This window comes from Pollachius pollachius, assembly GCF_949987615.1.
Source record: "Pollachius pollachius genome assembly, chromosome: 8".
NCBI classification, from domain to species: domain Eukaryota; kingdom Metazoa; phylum Chordata; class Actinopteri; order Gadiformes; family Gadidae; genus Pollachius; species Pollachius pollachius.
In genome coordinates, this window is record NC_136941.1 from 9,106,030 (window position 1) to 9,128,517 (window position 22,488).

General features: G+C 42.9%; 1 protein-coding gene across 1 annotated transcript in view; it reads left to right on the forward strand.

Annotated features, from left to right (window-relative positions):
- Positions 1-8,614: 8,614 nt before the first annotated feature.
- Positions 8,615-22,488, forward strand: part of LOC307079831 (paired box protein Pax-7-like) — a gene marked incomplete at both ends in the record, with an annotated part of 44,241 nt that continues 30,367 nt past the window's right edge. The window contains 4 exons of the mRNA XM_079742337.1: positions 8,615-8,699; positions 9,764-9,999; positions 10,308-10,437; positions 10,751-10,879. Coding sequence (XP_079598463.1) covers positions 8,615-8,699; positions 9,764-9,999; positions 10,308-10,437; positions 10,751-10,879 — 580 coding nt within the window. The remainder of the gene's footprint in view (positions 8,700-9,763; positions 10,000-10,307; positions 10,438-10,750; positions 10,880-22,488) is intronic.

Consider the following 22,488-nt stretch of genomic DNA (forward strand, 5'->3'; position numbering starts at 1 on the left):
AAGCCTAAATGTCCTATTCATTCCAGGGTTTATTTTCCGTGTTCAATGATTTAGCTCGGATGAAGATTCACAGACATAGACAAAAACGGATGGATTCAATGTCAGTGACGTCGCCCATTGGTTTACACACTACCGTTATCGCACTGGCAGATCGCGTCTTTCCCTGCTCTATATATTACCCTTTCGATTATGGGCCAGAAAACCATACATGAAAAAAGCTGAAGAACGTGTAGGCCTAATGAAGTTCTTAAATTTCAATCAACCGCTAATGCAAGCCGTGTACATAGTGACCGCAGATCAGTGAGCGGTGAGCACAGCATGGGTCAAATGCAGTCGAATAAAAATACTTTCAATGAAACATATATGGTAGGAAAATAGCATAATTCCACACGTAGACGAGGATTTCATACACAGTGGATGGGGTTATTAAGCGACGCACTCACAAGAATAGTCTAGTTGCACACAAACCGGCCACTTCGGAACTGCACAAAATGTATACAAAGGCCTTCTTTCAGTGACAGACAGATCGAAAGCCTCAGTCCAGATGATAATGTGTTAAAAAAGCGAAGATACACTGTGGTGATTTGGATCTGTGGATATTATCATTGGCGAACCCTTTATGACTGGCACTAAGTGTTCATGCCTTGATGGCCCATGCATTCCGATGGTCTCCCGTCCACTTTCTATTAAACAACTCTCACCCCAAGTTGACATTGGCCTTTAAAAGCCTACATTTGTCTTCACTATGGACTGATCGGGAATGGTATAAAGAAATATATATAAAGTAACTTTTTTAAATGTGTCTGACATAAATAGGTGTGTTGGTGTGTCTGAACTTCCGATCTCTGAAAGGCCTTCTTTTTTTTTTTTCTTTTTTTCTATTTTAGGCTGGTCTGCCTTTTATATCTGTTGCCCTGTAGTGTATATGACATCGGCTTCCTATCGTCTTTAACCTTTGAGCTGTGTCAAGACTAATTACAGTAATGACGGTAATAGTCCAGGCCCCTCATGGAGACTTATTACTTTCAGTTGGACGGAGGAACAGTGCGTGGCTGTGGTGTCTGGCATAAGAACCCCACTTGGGCCACAGCAGGTTGAATCGGGCTGTAACTCGGCCCCACTTAGTATGTTCTGTCTCTGTTCGTATTTTCCCTGACCCATCTCTAAAGACATGTATTTCAGCGGACTGAACATGGGGTTCATAGCATGCTATTGTAAATAGCATTTTAGGATGCTGGGGGTACTTAGCAAGTTAGGGCACCCAATTATTATTCAACATATTATTTAACTGAACATTTCAACATCATCAAACATTTTTGTTTTCAGTTTTAGTAGAATAAGACCTTGGTTTGTTCCTCCAGACCTAATGGCCCAAAATTACCAGAACATCCCATTAATATTGTCTGTATATGTGATGATGATGGACTTCATCACATGTCATCCCTTACGTCCTAGAGGACGTCCAACCAAATAAGAGGGGTCCTATTTTTACTCTCTTTTTACCCCAGGCCCTCTAAAACTCAGTGGCGTTTGTGCCACCCGCGTCAACAAGGTTGCTAGCCAGCTGTGGTGGACAGCCTTAAATTGCACTTTTTTAGCTGTTTCATATAATACAAACATTGTGCCAAATGCATCGCAAGCTGAAGCCGCCATCACGCTGTCCACTTTTACTCCTGTGAAAAATCGGCCGATGAATAGGCGCTTCAGATCACCACGTAGCAAACAAAATGCATCTTGCATGGTTGATCTGTGATGCTCGATCGACAAAATGGCGACATTGATCCGAGAGGTGTCCCATGGAGGTCCCATGCTCTGTGGGCGTGTGAGACTGTCTGTTCTCGCAGTAATCGTCTGTGAAAAACAAGTTAGCGATGCTTTGATTGCCCATAGCACGCCAGCGAAAAAGCACAAAAATACCCCAGCATAAGAAATTTGCTATGATTAGTAGGCCGGCCTTTTGATCAAAATCATGGACTTGTTTTCGTGGTTTGGTTGCGTAGGATTCATGTATGGAAAATGTGTTGTTTTCGAGATCACGTCTATGTTCAGTAACCGTCCAATGTTACAAAGTACATACAGAACTAGTAATAGACACATATACTGTTGTATAAAAATATATACTGCAGTATTGTATGGGCATCGGCCATTTTTACATGCACTGGGTCAAAATGGCCGATGCCCAAACAATACTGCATCAGGGAATTATAATATTTTGCCTAATCTTACCACCAAAATATACTAAGATCTTTAAAGATCTCACATTGTTTTTCATATATTACTGAAACTAACCCTGGCTTCAAGGTGGACGGTACATCAATGTTAAGCGATTCAAGCTGCTTCCGTAGCTCAACAAGTTATTTGTCATCAATAATGTTCGGCGTACAGCGCAATTAGCTAAAAAGCATCGTAAAGAAGCCGAATTTATGCACCATCTCTGTATCCAATGCTGACTCATAATCTTGATTACTGGGGTTTGGCCATGGTGGCCAAATCCCCAACTGCCCCCCACTTCTCTCCAGCGGACGTTTAAATGTATGAGAATCTTTCTCTTCACTGGAGATTAGATTAGCGTTTGAGCTAACGTTTATGTTTCACTTGCTTTCGGAGGGAGAGGCGTAAAAAACGAAACACTGGACAATGTTGCACTTTAATTCATTCTGACCAAGTATGAAATATCCCAGTCAACATGTTAAATAAATGAATAGATGGGATTGAAGTCATTGCTAACACTGTTAACCAGTATGGTTTCTCAATGAGCCAAGGTTGATTCTCTGGGTTTCAGGGTCATTAAGGCCAGTTTATTAATCAGCCAACTGTTATGTGCTTGGCAAGTGATATTAAATAGATTTATTACTCAAGTAAGCAAAGGTTTATCGGAACAAAATGCATCTACAACCAGTCTGAAAAGTTGGCAACAAATGGCCAGGAATCAATAGTTGGCACAATTAAGTGATGGTTAGGGAGTTCTACTCCCAATCAAATTGTACTGGGTTCCATACCCAATGTAGGTACCCTTGAGCAAGATGTTGGCCTCCAACCCCTAATGACCCCTATCTGAAGCTTAAATGTATGTCTCTTTGGTTATAGGCATCCAAGAAACGACTAACTACAGTACAGTAAACGCCACAGCAACATGTGAAATCTTCCTGACTGTAATTCCTGGGCTATTACATGTTCTGGTTTTTCTCTTGTGCCACTACGAGCTACGTGAAAGTATGTCTTTTTGTGTCAGCGATTAGACCCATCGACCCACACCGGACTGGCTGTATACTGACTGCTAGGGGGGGTGGGGTTGGGGTCGAGGGGGGCGGGGGGTAGATAGGGCCACCAGGGGCCTTCAGATCTGCAGTCTTCATGGGTCTGGTCGTTCACATTGATTAAGTGAAACCAATGGTCGCGGCATGTGTAATGTGGCGGTGCTACTTTCATAAGAAGCCTTTCTCTTTGGCCTTTTCAAAGATGAGGTTGCTTGAGGGAGCAGGGGGGGGCATGTCAATTGGGTGGTAGAGGGACTAGGAAGGGGGAGGGGGAGGTAGCTGATGTGTACAACTCGAGTGTGTTTAAAGTCACATCATATCTTATGGTTATTAAGTATTTAACACAACAGTATCTTCTTGATTGTGAAATAGCTTCTCCACACCTGTTATCTTTTTGAATCTGAGTTCTGAATTCTATCTCCTTTGTGTTTGGTTTATTGAGTGGAAAAGCAGATGTTTTTTTTTATTCTTAGAGATGGAAGATGCTGGTCTAATAATTAATACGACACCCTTGAAATCGTGATAATCTGCTGTTAAATAATAGCTGGTGATAATTTGAGGTTTGTTCAAATGATACATGAATGGTTTTCTGTAGAAGTCCTCTGTAGAAGTCACTGTACAAGCTGCATTTTTCATAAATCTTACCATGTATTATGAGTTTGCAAGGGGCCTAATTTGTTTAACCTCTTAAACTCGAGGTTCCCCAGATGTGGGAAGACCGTGATCACTCTCACAGCAAAAGGCATACAAAACTGCCCTTATTATATAGAAATAGTCATATCAAATTAAACATGAGAAACTCTGCTACAAGCACATATAAGTCATCTTTACACACACCAAAAACAACTCAAATACCAAGCATATTAATTAGACAAATTAGACAATTAAAAATAGGCTGGAGCTTAAGAGGTTAAAATAATTAAACTTGGTTCTCAGATTGGTCAAAGCTTGTTTGCTTCTTGTGTGCAATTCAAAGGGACACTAATGTTTTGTAAAGCCTCTATCAATTCTTCCCATGTGGTAAAATTCAAATTACATGTCAATTATATATTAGTTTAATTTTGATAGGCTGGGAATTGTGTAAATGGGTTCAAAACATAAGAATCTCAATCGCCCTTTTTCACTCTTTTCACAGCATTTATAATTGAGATAAAACATGTGACATCTTTTTACACTCAAGTGCCCTTCTTCGCTATAACCTACTCATTTCAACAAGCTTTAGTGCAGGTTGAATCTGGTTTGAACATAATAATCCCCTTTCTTCCCTGAAACGACACAATTCTATTTTTATAATCTACCTAACAATTTTTTTTTGTAGTGTGCCTATTTATCAAAATAAGAAATGATCATTAGCACCTTAATAGTTGAAAAGTCTTCAAATAGTTCAAGTAACACTTTTATGTAAGCTGTGAGTGTTTTTTTTTTTTTCTACGGGAAATAACAGATGGAAGGTCACACAGATTGTTCATCGTCTTCATCCGATCTGAGGAGATGAGGAAGATTATGTCATCATCGTCATCTGGCTCATCATGCCGTTCAACTCAAGATCTGGTCACCAGGAGATGAGAATGGGCTCTGGCTAATCACTACCCTTCCGCTCCTCCTCAGGGGAGAAGGGGAGGAGAGGAGGGGGAGAGAGAAGAGAAGGAGGAGGAGAGGGTGTGGGATAGAGAGGGAGGTGGAGGAGGAGGAGAGAAGAAAAGGAGAAGAGGGAGGAGAAGAGAAGGAGGAGGAGAGGGTGTGGGATAGAGAGGGAGGTGGAGGAGGAGGAGAGAAGAAAAGGAGAAGAGGGAGGAGAAGAGAAGGGGGAGGAGAGGGTGTGGGATAGAGAGGGAGGTGGAGGAGGAGGAGAGAAGAAAAGGAGAAGAGGGAGGAGAAGAGAAGGGGGAGGAGAGGGTGTGGGATGGAGGAGGAGGTGGAAGAGGGAATGAGAAAAGGAGAGAGAAGGAGAAGAAAAAGAGAATGGGGGAGAGGGAGGAGAGGGTGTGGGGATTTAGGAGGAGGAGGAGGAGGGAATGAGAAAAGGAGAGAGAAGGAGAAGAAGAAGATAAGGAGAGAGGGGTGAGGGGGAGGAGAGAGTGTGGGGTGGATGAGGAAGTGGAGGAGGAGGAGGAGGAGGAGAGAAGGAGGAGAGGTGAAGGATAAGGAGGTGGATTATGAATAAACAGATAAAATGGGTTGGAGGAGGAAGAAAAGGATGAGAAACAGAGGACAGAGAGGAGAGGAGGATGAGGAGAATAAGTGGGGGTGGAGATGGAGGTGATTAGGATGAGAGGGTGGAGGAGGAGGGGGAGTAAGGAAGACGTTAGGAAGGCGATTTTCAGCGCAGAAACATTCACACAGATACCGCTATATTCGAACCTAGATACAATCATCCTAAAATGTCCTAGACCAGTGTTTAAAGATCTTTATCCAAGCAGCAACTCGTATTGTACATTCCTGTTTCCAGCATTTATAAACGGTGGTTTAGTGTTGATTTCACAACAGAAGAACGAGGCTCTGCATGGATTCAACCTCATCTTAAACAATCTGGATTTCAAAAGGCTCCCAAACGGACCCATTACCAACACATCCACTTGTACAGAAAATGCAAGTTACAACAAACATCTCCTATTGAGGAGCTATTCAGTTCAAAGAGAGCTGCAGCTACTTGTTACAAATATTGAGATTTCGGTAAGTTGTTCATCATCTCATAGGGTCCTAGTTTCTTACACTCACTTCGGCCTATGATATATTAGGCATCTCTTCCCATCGAGGGTTGAAGATCGAGTCTTACTTTGGCACCCCTAAATCTTAAACATAAATAAATAAGAAAATAACCTTTCCTCCATAAGTCCCTATGTTCCTTCCTTGTATTCGACTCTCATCCGTCATGTATATCGGAGCCCTTATAATGGGTAGGCCAGGCCTTACACTCCGTCGGGTGGAGAGGGGAGACAGCGTGGACGCACAGGTGGATAACAAAGTGATTTAGCGGAGGTCGTGGTGGTTTTCACATCACACACATTCCAACCTCTTGCTGGGTGTGATGAATGGCGACGCGGTGTCAACCAGACGCCGCGGTGATTTAGCGCCGCTAACCGCTTCCAGCTGTAGCGCCGCCGCGCCGCGCGACACCGCGTGCTAACGACGCTGCCTCCCCCGATCCCCGGTCGGAACACACGCACGCGCACACACAGACAAACGCATGCACGTACACACACACACTCACACACACACACACACACACACACACACACACACACACACACACACACACACACACACACACACACACACACACAGTTCCTTCATCACTTTCCTCCTCTTCCTCACCGCCATCCGACTTCCTTCTGGATATACAAAAAAACACAATGATTTATCTTTATATTTCTTCGGCATTCTCTGACAGTGGTAGTCCATGTACACTGAACTCCCAGCACGTTGGTAGTATATATTAAAATGGTGCCACTTAAGCCTTTTGGAGAGTAGCTATTGTTGTAAGCTCTAGTCATTAATTTATGTTTGTTACCATTTTCCTCTTTAAAAATACAAACTTCTTGGCAGAAATTAGACTTCAACATTACACATCTGTGACCACGGATTGGTTTCCTTTCTGTTTTTTCTTGGCATTGTCCGTAAATGCATTTTAGTAAAATAACGATTGCATGGTCAAAAGGATGGGAACCTACTCTATATATTTGTTGCATGTTGTCCTCTAGTTGTGAATTGTATTAACCCCCCCCAAAAAAACCATGATGGTCGCATGCCTTGCCTTCAATTCGGCTCCCCCATGACCGGATCTATATTATTGATCTATACACACTTATAAGAAAATAATCCTCTCCTAAAAGTAGCCTGCAACAAGGCGTATGGGCGCTGTTGTTGATAAGGAAAAGTAGGTCAAAGATGATGTGACTGGAGCTGAACAGGTTATCCTGGCCCCCGGGCGGTGGCACGTGACGAAACCACCACCACTTCCTTGGCGCTCGGGCCTGTGGAGTTCACGCGCCTCACCTTTTGGCCCGCCTACATCTTATGCTGCGAGCGCATCGCGTGCTGTAAAACAGATGCACACCTCCTGCAAAGGCCTCATACAACGGCCACCACCGTATTATAGTGGTCCTGGGTTCGAATCCAAAGGTCCACAGAACACAATATGGCTTTAGTTTATCACGATTTCCTAGGGCCAATTGACAGGTCGCTTTGGGTGAATGGCTACATTAGACATTTTTTCGCTAAAAACAGACCAGGAACATTATCCCAATAAAATACAAAAGTGTCTACTTTTAGCACTTCCTTCGAGTTAAACAAATATACATTTATGAATTGGCCACACTATACCAAAAATAAATGTATCATATTATAGATGTCTTGTTATATCCCAAGTGGATTGATTGAAATTATTACCATATTATAATCATACATTTTGGGGGGAGTTTTTACTTTTCAGTGGACCATCAACGAAGGCCTATGGTCATATTCCCAGAATTATTTTGGGGAAATGTTAAAATATGTGTCCTTCTCACATAAGAATCACTCTTGTTCTGTAGAGAAAGCTGTAGGCCCTTTAATGGAAAGATTAAACCGAAACCTTGGGCTATAACCTAATTAAAATGTGTCTGCAATACGGATGCTGTGGGAGAGGAAACTGTTTAAAGTGCGCGCAAAACGCGTTCCTCCCCAAAAGCTTCTTCGCACGTAAAATGCGCACGCAAAAAGGCTTCCTTGTGAAGGATTGGGGGCCGGGTGATGCGTTCACTTGGCCAAGGAGAGTTCTTCCCCTCATGAATAACACAAAACCCCCAGGAGCCTATCAGTGCGCGCGACACGGAGGCCTCCTCCTCCTCCTCCTCCCTCTCCTGGATGTGCCCAAACTTCTCCTCCCCTTTAACTCCTGTGCTGCTACGAGCGGACCTGTCACACTCAACTATCTCGGGACTTTTTTTTTTTGTCCACGAGAAAACGTGGTGAAGAATCAGGTGACCACTTCTTCACCCACTCGAGATCGTATCGGAGCGCCCCCCCACCCCCCACCCCCCACCCCCTACCCACCGCTCAACGCACCCACCCACCCAGCCTTTACATCCGACACGCACGGCTGCTTCTTTGCATTTCGGCTTTTTCTGACCCTCGGTCCAGACGCGTTCGTGTCCAATATTTTGGATCTCTTCTTCCTACTTTTCGGAGTGGCTTTCTTGGTCGAGATTTTTTTATTTGTGTTGGTTGGGATGCACGTTTGAAATATAACTTTTCGTTTCGTTGGACTTCGAGTTCGGGTTTTTTGTTCGTTTTGTCTTTTCAAAACCCTTGAAGAAGAAAGGTGCTGTGGACACTGACATTGGCCCCTGCGTGCTGGCCGGTGTCTAAACGATAGCATGTCGTGTTTACCAGGAACGGTGCAGCGGATGATGCGTCCCGCGCCTGGACAGAACTACCCGCGGACGGGCTTCCCTCTGGAAGGTAGGAGGGCCGTCCGGAGTCGGTCCGAAGGCCTCAGGCTTCGAGCCCGGCTTCACACATTTTCGAAATGTTTTTAAGTCGGTATATATTTTTAAAAGGAAACACTCATATTAGATTTTTTTTTTGCATATGATAAATTGCGTAAATACATATTAGCCTAATTAAATCGTTGGGATATAATGTGGCTTTATGTTTATAAGCACTGGACTGCACACTTCGTGCTCAAGTGGCCTTTATATATAAACCCACAAATCACCATATTCAGGATTACCTGAAGTGGCGTTGACATGAAAATATAATACACAGTGTAAAACAAATACGAAGGATTAGGATCGGCGTGGTGTTGAATAATACTACAAGAAGCCGCTTATGTCCGGATGGGTTCAGAGCTCTACTGATCAGGACCAGTTCCTTTAGTCTCTTTTATTGGTGTTTTTTGTTTAGATGTATTTTATAAATGTTCGTAACTAAACAACAAATTACACTTTCGAATATAAATTACTATAATAATATAACATAACGCAGGTCGGTTTTATAAAGGCCTATTTACAAAGGCCTTATTTAACTTAATAGAAGAAAAAAAAGTACAAGCCTAAAATAAATCCAATTAGGCCTATCATTTTAATGTATAAAATAATTGTATAATTTAACAATCTGTACGCACATATAGGCCTAAAAAACCAACACTTCAAAATCACTTGGTCCCCTTGGTGTTAATTATGCTTTATGAAGTTATGAGTGATAATATCTCAACCATTAAGTTTCCTGGGGTGTTGACAACCAACACGTTATAGAGACGCATTCCTAGCGTGGCGCAAACAGCTCTACCAGCATTAGGTGGCATGGAGACTAAAGTGTGTTGCCGACACGGTGCCAACGGGTGTTCACTTACTATGGGCCCTGTGTGTGTGTGTCTGTATGTGTGTGTGTGTGTGTGTGTGTATGTGTGTGTGTGTGTGTGTGTGTGTGTGTGTGTGTGTGTGTGTAAATGTGTGCGTGTGTGTGTGCGCGCGCGCGCGTGTGTGTGTGTGTGTGTGCGTTCATGTGTGTGCGCGCGTGCGCAGTCTCAACACCCCTGGGTCAGGGTCGAGTGAACCAGCTCGGCGGGGTGTTCATCAATGGCCGGCCGCTGCCCAACCACATCCGCCACAAGATAGTGGAGATGGCCCACCACGGAATCCGGCCCTGCGTCATCTCCAGGCAGCTCCGCGTGTCGCACGGCTGCGTGTCCAAGATCCTGTGCCGCTACCAGGAGACGGGATCCATCCGGCCAGGGGCCATAGGGGGTAGCAAGCCCAGGGTAAGGATCAATAGCTTAACATGTATATATGATCATTTATAAAATATTGGCCTTATTAATATTATTATAATAAGTTTATAAATATTATTAGCCTTCAGTTATTGGTTGTCTAATGCTTATTTAATACAATTATAGAGTTATTATTGTACCCATGAATGTGACCTTTTATGTATTTCAATAGGCCTAAAAATATGAAATAGGCCTATTATTGACATATTCTCAGATTTTTTTTTTCTCACGGTAATCGTATTGTATTATTTATAGCCTATTTATCCTTAAATATCACTTTGTCCTCTGGGCTCCAACAGCAAGTGGCGACCCCGGACGTTGAGAAGCGGATCGAGGAGTACAAGCGGGACAACCCGGGCATGTTCAGCTGGGAGATCCGGGACAAGCTTCTGAAGGACGGGGTGTGCGACCGGAGCTCGGTCCCTTCAGGTGAGGCTGCCTCTGGTAAGCTATCGTTCTTTAAATACCCCCTTATTTTCCCTTTAGCGATAGTGGAGATGATGATGATGATGATGATGATGATGATGATAATAATAATAATAATAATAATAATAATAATAATAATAATAATAATAATAATAATAATAATAATAAACAAAACAGGCCTATAGACAAATCTTTTGACCAAACTCAAAAATGGAAGAGTCAAATGTCCCACCCGATGAGGTCAGAACTTTTCTTGATGAGGCCCCACGTTACTGACGACATAATTAGGACAATTCGGTTTATTATTATTTTTCAGTGAGTTCAATAAGTCGAGTGCTACGGGCTCGATTTGGGAAGAAAGAAGACGAAGACGAGTGTGATAAAAAAGAGGAGGACGGAGAGAAGAAAACTAAACATAGCATCGACGGCATTCTAGGCGACAAAGGTAGGGAACCCACATGGCCCCCGGCCCGCGGGGGGACTGTTGTGTGTACGGGGGCGCCGCTGTGTGGAAATCAGCTGTGAAATTACTATATTGCAAATGAGAAATGGTGACCTTTTTATTTGGGGGGGAAATTCGTCTTCTATAGCTGTGATGATGCAGCTATAGGCCTACCCCCTGGTCCGGGTTATTGCTCCATCGGTGGTGTTTTTTTTTAAATTTATTTAGTCGACCCTTCTTCCATGATAAGCTCCGGTCCCACAGGAGACCCCGGCCTGCTTCATTATTTATCGCGAGCTTTGATGTCGAGCAAATATACGGCAATTTGCTCAACAACGTCTCGCGGCTCCGGTTAAACTGTCCCTTGGAACCGGAGGGAGAGTGGACCCACGGAAACCATCAGTTGGCTGGCAATTACCGACAGCTGCTGACAAGCTCAGGGTCACTTGTTAGAACAATGTAGGACACGGAGAGGATGATAGGAGAAAGATTTCTGTGTTTTGGCCTTAATCAACGGAAGTGGATGGATGCAGCGTTCTGCGTTTTAGATGTTTTAAAATGTGTTGTATTCCAGTCTTTCAGCTTTTTTTTTGTTGGACAAAGTCAAGTTGGCAACGGGCGGTTATTTATAAAAGCATTGTCTAAAGATAACTGGAAGGCCAGGAGAAATATTAGAGTAAACGGCCTTATAAAACACCGTCCAGTCTCCCGGATTCGTTGTTTGTTCCCTAAAGCGAGGCTATTTATATCCTGTTTATCTATAGACTTATTGAGTCCTTTAAGATCTCGTTCGTTAATCCGCTGTCCAGGTACTATGGAAGCATATTTCTTTATTTTTCATGTCACTGTAACAAATTAAACTAATGAAAAGTATAGGCCTATTTTAGGGAATGGGATTTATTTGTCGTTTGTGTGTTAAGGTTAGGATAAAAGTAGGTCTACTTCGAGCTTTCTATTTTAACATTTCTGACCAGACTTTCCAGAATATGTATTGGATTTATTATACATTTTAATTGCGGTGGGAGAATCCGTAGGCCTGCATGTTTCCGATTTTTTCCGTTTTTTTTAACCACCACTGTACTTAATTCAGCCTATTGGGAAAAGTGACTTGTAGGCCTCATCACGGGTGTGCGGGGCACCAGCCGTCACCTTTTCTTAGCATTCCTCAGAGAGGGTCTCTGGGCGCTTGTTTCATGTGATCGCCCGGACCGGCTCTTAATAACGTTAAGACTTATTACAGCTGCTAATGAAACCGGTGTCTGCTCGGAGAGGGCATGTAATAGCTCCCAGCCATGGTGGGAAACCGATTTATCCCCTATCAGCGCTCACTCTCACACGTTCGAGCACATACGTTGTGTTGAAGGGGTTTAAGGCAGATTAAAATGAGCCCTTTATTTCTCCCCACTTTCATCTCTAAAACGGCTCACTTGGTTGCTGCTGCACCCCGGGGCGCCGAGCTGGATGACGTTAGGGGGGAACCGGCACATCTTGTTGTTTAGATCGTAGGCCTATATATATTGAGTTTATTTGATTATTTCTGTTTTATGCAAGCAGGCCGTATGAATCTATTTGTTTTTTTTTAAAGCATCGTGGGCAGAGTAAACCTAATCTTAGCAGTATGGTGATGCGTGTGTTATGCGGGAACATTGATGGTTCTGAGGGTTGTCGTATGGAGCAGCTTGGCTTAGACACGCTGGAGCTTTTAATGTGTTAAAAACATGAAGCGCTTGGCAGTTAGGGGTCCAACATGAGGGCCATGTGGAGATGACTCCATACAAGTTACACTGCTGCTTTTGGTGCTTTTGGAAATGGAATACAAAATACGGGCCCAGCAGCCGAGGGAAATACTCTCGACTTATTGATGCTAATACGTAAGGCGCTCAGAAGTGTGCATAAAATGATGTTCGAGAAAAGGTTACGCAACAGGCCTCGGCCTACGCATCTGTTCCACGCGCATATTTGTTTGTCATCTCAAATTATATTGGAAGCGCTCAAAGCTTTTATAAACGTGTATGGATATACAAGAAGAGACCGTAAACCACACGTCGACATTAGGAATAGAGTATTTCTATTTACAATGGAAGTCCATCATGGACCTGAGAGAATGAGGTGGATCGTCTGATCCAAACGACCCGTGCGGGGTGAGGGTGGCGTTGAGGGGGGAGGAGGTGGGACGCAATTAAGCGGAAGCAGACAAGATGTTAGATCCAATGTAGACTTATTATATGTATCTATGGAAATAGAAAACAAAACCGAAGTCAATGTTGATTCAGTTATAGAGTCAACTGTAAAGTTTAAGATCTGTAGACTAGGAAAAAACAGGCCTAATAGACAACCGTCAACTGGAGAAAAGCGATTTCTAAAATAGATGGGTTTCTTTTAAAGTATTCGCATATTTACTCTTATTCTCATTATGATTATACAGCACTTCAAAATAAGGAGAACACGTGGGATGGACTCTCTTTGATAAAACTAAGGCACTACTTCAAACAGGCCTGGCGTGGCGGATGAAGTGAGGTGATGTTCAGGTGTGTCAGGTCTTCTCGGGACAGGTCCCTCGTGGTACGAGAGCCTATCCTTCTGGGCTCTCCAGCAGTGTGGAGTTAGAACGAGGGATGAGCAAATGTTTGGTCCAGATAACACAGTCATCAACCAGCCAATCAATTCGGATTAACCTTCCCTTCCCGGATCGCGTTGCGTCCTACAAAACAATGATATCCTTATAACGACGGCCTATAATATTATTAACAACATTACTAAAACAAATAATGAAAATCATTACTAGCCCATTATTATTATTACTAGCCTATTATTGTTATTATTATTATTATTATTGTTATTATTATTATTATTATTATTATTGTAATTATTATTATTATTATTATTTTGTATCGTTCATATAATAATAATTATAATAATAATTATTATTATTATTATTATTGTTATTACTACATATGCAGGATACTCCACATATATGATTTAAATTGCAATCATGTGTTTAAAACCCTATAAATATTCTGGTATTATTATTATTATTATTATTATTGTTATTATTAGTATAATGAATATTGTTATTAGCTATTATTATTACTACTATTATTATTATTATTGCTGTTACCTATGAATATATAAGAATCAAATAATATAATAATTATTATTACATTCTACAGTTAAGGCCGAGTTAAAACACGAAAGTCGAAATGTTGATTCCGAATGGAGAATAGCTACAACATTTCATTTGTTTTATTTCGTGTCAATTTATAAAGAAACGTCAAGTTAAGCCTCGCGGAGTCGAGTCGAATATTAATGCGGAATTATAGGCACACCCCGCAGCCGTGGTGACCCCCTCACCCGGGGTTAGAAAGAGGATTTAGCGTTTGTGTTTCAGAACATTTAAGAGAAGAAGATGAGTGGGGTGGTGGTGGGGGGGAGATGGGGGGCGGTGGGGGGTTGGTGACGAAACGCTGGAGCAGAGAGAGGAAATTGAGAAGCTTAGAGCCTTTGATCCGTGCGTGCGTTTGCTTATCAGAAACATTTGCGACGACACCGCCACACAATGGCAGTTCATCATATTAGTGGCTGGCAGCGCGAGTGTCTTTTAATTAAAATGTGTCCTCCGCGCGCGCGGGACAGCAGCAGCCATCTAGAGGCAGACCGCATCCCGCCATAAGAGGTGCCAACTCTGTATCTCTATATTGCAATGTGTGGCGGGTCTGCTCGTTCTCCTTCTGGAACATGTCAAGCTACATCACAGGTGTATGCGCACGGAGACACACACGCAACCGCGCGCGCGCGCGCACACACACACACACACACACACACACACACACACACGTAGTAATAAATAAACTCTAATCCTACTCAAAACTTTAAAGTAGTGACTCCTCCCTGCATCATACTGTGCCCCCCACACCTGTCCAAATGTGAAGGACTATTAGCATTGAATCATTTGTTATTTATTTGCTATAAAAAAGAATGTATATTTTTATTTACACAGTGATGTCTAAAATACTAAAATATGTATATGTTGACATACAACTTTATTTAAATGGTATACTGAAGTCTACTTTGAGCAACTATTTTGGTCCCAGGTTATGCAGCTTTTGATGTTTTTTTAATTAATTTGGCAAGACATCCCATTTTAACATTGCAGCAATATCTTTTTTGAAAAATCAACACAATGGCAATGTTTGCATGCTAAACTGGGAAGAGGGTGTTGTGTGAGGTGTTGAAAGGGAGAAAGCCCCCATACTTCTGTACCAGAGACTGCTAAGTTTAACCAAATACCCCCCCAACTCCTCTCCTCTCTTCTGTTCTCCTCTCCTCTCCTCTCCTCCCCTATACTCTCCTCTCCTCCCCTATACTCTCCTCTCTGCTCCTTTCCTCTCCTCTCCTCCTCTATACTCTCCCCTCTGCTCCTCTCCTCCTCTCTCCCCTCCCCTCTCCTCTCCTCCCCTGCTTTCCTCTCCTCCCCCTCTCTCCTCTCCTCCTCACTTCTCCTCTCCTCTCTTCTCCTCTCCTCTCCTCTCCTCTCCTCTCCTCTCCTCTCCTCTCCTCTAATCCTACTTTCATTCACTGACAAATGCCAAGAATCTGGCCTGGCAGGCCAGTGGGGGGCTGATCAGGGAACAAAAGAGGGACCAGTTCACAGAGAGGGACATGCAGGGGCCAGCCCCGGGCCCCAGACCCCAGGGGCTGGGGCCCAATTCAGGCAGACCTGGAACTTGCAGGCCCCAGACTCTGGACAATAGGGGATGGCTTTGACAAGTGATATGACAACACAAATAGTTTTCATGTGACCCGCTGTTGATCTCTGCATGTTCTTTTAATTGAGACTCTTATTGGCGAGAGAGTTGGTGTGCGTGTGAGAATGTGTGTGTGCAGTTGTGTGTGTGTGTGTGTGTGTGTGTGTGTGTGTGTGTGTGTGTGTGTGTGTGTGGGTTTGTGAGAGAGAGAGAGAGAATGAGAGAGAATGGGTGAGTCAGTAGAGAGAGAGAGAGAGAGAGAGAGAGAGAGAGAGAGATAGAGAGAGAGAGCACGTTTGAAAACCCATTTGCACATATTGTGTTCTCACTCTACAATATGGGAGCGAGTCCCAGGGAACACGTTTCTCCAGAGGAGTGAGTGGAGAGAGAGGCTGTTGAGCCCACTCCATACGCCGTGTCTGTCTGCTTTGTAATCCCTGTGGTGCTGGGGTCTGGCAGCGTATTCCCGCCTAAGGCTCCGTTATGGTTCCACGTCGACGCAATGCAAGGGAGTATACGGACCCATTACGTCCTTGTGTCCAACACAAGGGCCTGACGTGCGCCTCCCAACGAATGAAGCCTTGCGTCGAGGCGATGCTGCAGCAAGGGCTGTGATTGGTCCGCTCACTAAAACCCGACGCAGAACCAATGCAGGTTCACGACTGCGTCGAAGCGACTGCGTGGTCATTGCGTTGCGGAAAAGGTCACATTAAACACCCGCCTTTCATCCAATGAGCGGTAACCACGCCAACGTGGGAAGATGTGTATGACTGGGTCTAGTTTCTGGAGTTTCCCAAGATGTTCAAATACTTTGGCCTTCAGTTTGATACAAAAATGTTACGCCCAAATAAGGCATTGAATGATTAACTGCCAAAAATGTGGGCTGTTGTTCGTTGCAAAATAATAGAGTAGAGATAATAAGGAGAGAGGAGAGCATGTATTCAATGTCCCTGAGATTAACGTTTGTTGAAAAACCGTCGGCTAAACAATGTTACAATAGATATATATAAATTTAAACTAAAATTGTGTCATTGTCTTCCCTCTATGCAGCAACGTTTTATTTGAACAGCAGAAGAGACATCGAGGTAACACGAGGAAGACGAGGACATGGTAGAAGACGCAGGGTGTATGTTAAGCTGCTATAGTGATTGTCAGTCTGTCTGACTAAGTAGAATAGAGGGAAACTTAAATCCACTTCAACCTTGAAGGGTCACAGACAAATCGCAGAATAATTAGTTGTTAATAAAAGTAATTGTGAAAGTTTTAAATTAAATGATCAGTTCAGTGTGGCATTTCACTGCATTCAGGACATGAATTAAATCATTACAGTGTATTGAATGACCAGCCAGTCGACCAAAAGTCCCAATGGGACAACAGCGACCATTGAATTATTCCTCTTTAGTATTCCGTGAGACACATACATAGTGTTAGGGTGTTTGACTCCCAGCTGAAAGTCTACGGTTTTTAACCCAGATCTCCCTTTATGCATCCCTGAGCAAGATCTATAACCCCTACCTGCTCATTAATTACACCATCGATAAAAAAACAAGTATGTTTCTTTTAATCAATGAAGTGTAAAATGCAAATAGCAAAATAGTCACTATAGCTGTATTGCATGATGCATGATGCAATAATGCAATAATTCTGTTGTTAAGATCCAAGCACAGATATAAGTGAGGGACAGTTTTGACTTTTCTTTTCACAATCCTATTTGTTTCTTTTCCTGGAAGGTTCTCCCTGCCTGTCTGTGAGCTGATGACTTACACTCTCGGTATTCTCTATGAATTTGTCGAGAAATTGAATCCCATTTACCAAAATGCAACCATGGGATGTAATTGGCTGGGAAATGACCATAAATATACAGATTACTGGGCCGTAACGGCTCCGGGAGTTAGCGTTCACGGTGCTGAAAGGTATGAAAGTGGATTATTGGTCATTGCATTAAAATAAATTGAGCCACACTGTATTTAACATGGTATCAGGCCATAATGGGACATTCTGTATATCTCACAAGCTAAATGCAGATTCTTTTTGGAGGCTCATTCTAATGCGATAGACTTTATTTAATCATATAGAGATTACAATAAATTAATTGGTGACAACCCAGATATACCTAATCAAAGCGTTATGTCTGTATTTTACAAGCTTGTTGCTGACCTCAAAGCAGCTGGTCAGTTAAATACAAATATATTTGAGTTTCGCTACTCTTATTTAATTTATCTTTGATATAAGCAAATCTTTTAATATCACACATTATTTAAGGGCCAATTACTGAAAGGAACAAATCTTACTGTATTTTTACTGCTTATCATATAATATATTTTATTATTATATTCTAAAAAAATGCATTGCATTAATGGGATTAATTTTGCCAATGCAATAGTTTTAAGTCTGCGTCTCTGTAACATAAACATTATTCACTTAAAAAAAACTTTGAAAAGGTCTGTTTCAAAAAAACCTTTTGGTTAGAAAGGGGTAAATTATTGTTAATATATTTTAAACTATTCATTTTGATCTAAATCATTGAACATATTTACCACTAACGACAGGTTCTTTTCATGAAGATGAAGGTATCTTTAATGTGGTTAAAGGTTTTTAAGGTTGCAGTTTAGCTCATCAGTCACAAAAAAATAACTTTTAACTCTCATTAATTATGGCATATGCATCAGCTGCTGGAGATTAGATATGGAACATTAATTTCTCGGGCGGGGCATCTTGGCTTCTAGGACATGGGTGTGGACCATAACAACCTCTGCCTTCAACCTCCACCCAGATCGGTGGGTAAATGTTTGCAAACTAGCAGACAAGCAGGAAGAAACCAACATGACCCGGATAATATATACTTTTCATCCGCCTTAACTATTCAACGACCAAACTGATGAACTCCTCCATTAGTTTATTAAGGGAAGGCAACACAATACCCTCCCAAAGCTTTTGGCAACCAGGCTGGGGGTTTATAAACCATCCCGGGCCGTTGCCGGCTGACGGCGGATGCATGAGTACCTCTGAATAGACCCCCTAAAAGTGACACGATTGAGGTAGACAACAGAGAAACGCCCCACAAAACAAGGGGAAGGTTCCCTTACCGCTTCGCCAGTCTGGAGTGGAGGGACGGGGGGGACGGTCAGTCCAACAGGGGAGGGGTCACAGTGGTCAAGTCAATGGGGTGGGTTTGACTGGTCTTTTGGCATTTGACCAAAAGCCCCCATGTTTGTCCACGCCCTCTTCTGGAACTGCAGGTGTCTCCGTAGCGTGACCGCCATATGCTAATCTCAGTGGTGGATGTCAGGGCTTGAAAGAAAACTCTTCTACTTTGTCTCTTAGGCTCTGTCCCGGTCGCCATTGTTGTTCGAAGCTCCAACGCTGGTTTAGAGTTTGCTAGATATCGCAAGGGTTTGGCTTTGGATTGTTCTTGGTGACCTTTGGTTTCTTAGGCTCAATATGTGATTACAGAAGTGTACGAATATCTAAATCAGTGCACAAAACTATTACAGTTAGGGCAAAGGTTGAACTTGACGTTAAAGTGATCAGAGAAGTTCCAAAAGTTCTGCATCTCTACATGCAGTCAGTGCAGTGCCAAGGGCACATCCCGTGGGTTGAATAAGGACTAGACTCAACACCCTAACCCAGAGAGTTTAACCTCCTGACAACCAGGCTTCCCAAAGGGTCACAGTCTGGCAGGTGTCAAATTAGCAGCACAATTGGCTAACCATTGGTTCTCATTGAGACCAGCTAGTCCATCCCTCCTCCCCCAGCATCAGCAAGCGTGGACCCCGGCTAGGGGGGGCTGACTGGCTGGGGCCTGCATTGGGGGAAGAGGCGAAGGAGGGATGTTGGCAGTGCAAGAGGGCGGGAATAGCATTGATTTAACAAGGACCAGATTAAGGAAGGAATTACACATGGAGCTGTGTAAGATCTTGTACAAAAAACAAAAACCTGACACAAGAGGAGACCAGATTTGTGCTCCTAAGCTTAATAAAAAGGACGGAGAGAATTGAAACAGTTCACTGCCTTTCTTGGTCCACAGAAGGGTTGGTTTTATCTGTGGGTCTTTAAAGACAGAGAGCAAAGGCCCCAGAGAATGTTTGATCCTTGGCTACTCCATATTCATCTGCCAGCGTTTGCGGATTGGCTGAATATTGGTGTTCTACTTAGTGGTTCATTTGTGCATTTACCAAATTACACAATTCAATGCTGCAATATTTCAAAACACATTTTTTTATAGAATGTGTATGTTGTGTATGTGTATGGTGTATGAATATTAGGATCAAACCCTGGACATAGTTTGAGATTTTTCCGTAGATGTGTAGGGTTGAGTAACATTGTGGCGATATTGGTTTTGGTCAAGAGAGAGTTAACCTTCAAAGAGGTTGATCTTGAGTTTGAACTCATCAGATTATTCAGCCGCACTATCAGAACGATCGCAGACTTTTTTTTAGCTTTTTTAGCAGAAATATATGACCTTGCTATCCCCTCCAAAAAATACCATCTTCATCAAACGTCTACCACAACATTTATGAATCTGTTTCCGTTGTTCCAACATACGTTCTTCCGACGACGATCTTGTGATCGCTCTCCAGTCTCCAATCTGACCAGCGGTTCACCCAATAGACGTCATGTGTGTATGAAGGGGCACAGCCACAAAAAGGAAGGAAAAAATAATCTATCCCTCCACCCCCCTCCCTCTTCCTCCCTCCCTCCACCCCCTCCCTCTTCCTCCCTCCTTCTCTCCCTCCCCCCCTCATCGCCACTGGTATTAAAGCCCCTACTCCCCTCACCCCCGACTGGAGTGACAAGGCTACAGATCAAGTACTCAGCTATCCCCTTCCCCTCTTCCACAAACGTATCGAGTGCATTTCAAAGCACCTTTTAACCATAATCTGTAAAGAGACTCAACAAGCCCAAGTCCCTTCAGTTTTGTTTGCCGGGCTAAGAAACTCCACTCCTAAGATTGTTAATCTTCTTTTTCAAAATAAGATTATACTATTGCTCTTTTAAAACTTTTCGCAATTGCTTTTTTTAAGCCCCGGGCTGTCCACTAAGGGCTTTACTTTGTAGCGTATATATCTCAAATATGCCTCCTTTATATTTTATTTGCTCCCCACTATAATCTATATCTGTGTTTATATTGACAGTCAGCAAGTTTTGTTCGTGTGGCTATTTTTTTTTTTATCAGTAAATAAAGACACTTATGTGCCACTGCCAGAGGAAGAAAGAAGATAAAAGCATTTGCATTTAATAACCGCTTTTTCCCTTCTCGTAAAAACATAATGCTTTGATAAGGTAAACATCGTAGTGAGGGCTGGATCAAGTTCAGTTCTTTAGTCTATTTCTTATTCTCACTGATCCGGGCACACTGTAGTGTCCTACAGTAGTTTAAATGCCACCGAACGATATTGTGCTACCAAATGCTATTTTTGTCTCACAATGCATTTATTTCCCCTTATGCTGTGTTAACGACGGAAAATATAAAACTGGTAAAAGCCTATTGCGTCGCTAGTTAGCCCTTATAGCCTTCTCAACGAAAACGGCATGCAGTGATTCTTTGGGAAAATGCGGGTGTCACATTGTACAGGACCCCCAAAAACAAAAACTGCAGACTCTACACTCTCTACCTTTAGTGCTTGCTGTACGTTTTGTAATGGGGTTATTCTTGTTGTGACTTAATTCCATTGTGTCCAAGCTGTTGTGGAACAATAGCTGGAACAATACTGGGCTGAAAGAATGGAGCTGCGTTCAGGAGTTGTACGGCTTCGAATGCGGCGTTAGATTGGGCGTCTGTGGAGTTGTTGTCTATAATGGGCTCACTTGGGCTTGGATTTGGGGCCTTTTGTGAATGGATTGGGTTCCGGTGCCAACTGGCAGATTTAGCAACACTTTCTCTTTGTGTGCTTTCATAATTTTATAACTTCGGTTTTGACCTCAATTAGTAAAGTCCCTTAACCGTGAAATCAGGGCCCTGTGTCCACAAGACAGAGATGGGAGGGAGAAATATCCATTAATGATGAAAAATCAAACAATGAATTTGGCAAACAGTAAAGATCTATGGAGGAGAAGGACTTGTTTATAGATCTGAGGAGTGCAAATACATAATCCAAATGTCTTTGTTGAAAAGAACATAAATCCCTCATAACAATGCATCTAAACATTCTATACTCAGTAAGTAGCAAGTTGTTTTACACAATGAGCTGCAACTGGTTTCTGCAAAAGTCCCCATTTCTTGGTGTTTAAAGGTATTTTGAGAAGTAATAACACTGTATGTTGCCTAGTTACTTTGTTAAACTTTCTCAATTGTGATTCAGGAAATTTCAATAATATACAATTATTTCTTCCTTTCCCAATGTACTTTCTGTACATTGTATGCAATGTGGAATGGCAAACAAAGGATGAAGTATTTGTTTCTCCTTTGTATTCCTGAGAGACCAAAGGTTTGAGTGTGTAAGTTATGTAAACCAGGGCACGCAACCAGAGGTAAACCTCAGCTTGTTATTAGACCCGACCAGTGTACACCCCCCTCCACCTTATTTCAACTAGGTCCTCATTGCCTTCACTTGCCTCTGTCTGACCTTTTAAACACTTGAATGTGCAGGCGGCACTTTTTAAAAAGGGGGCTCTAGAACAGAGGAGTCACCATGCGGCCAAGGGGCCGGGATACGCCGGCCCCTTGGCCTGCAGCTCTCTTCCACCCTGGGGGTGAAAGAGAGCTGCTGAAACAGGGGCTGTAACACAATGTCCCTTTTTGAAGAGGAGGAGAGGTGCTCAAGAATCTTTGCTCGTGACATCTGACATGCGGTCTTGTGTTGTGTGTGTGTTGTGTCAGCGCAGACCGTTTTGTGCGCTTGTGGCATGAACGTGAAAGCGTTGCTT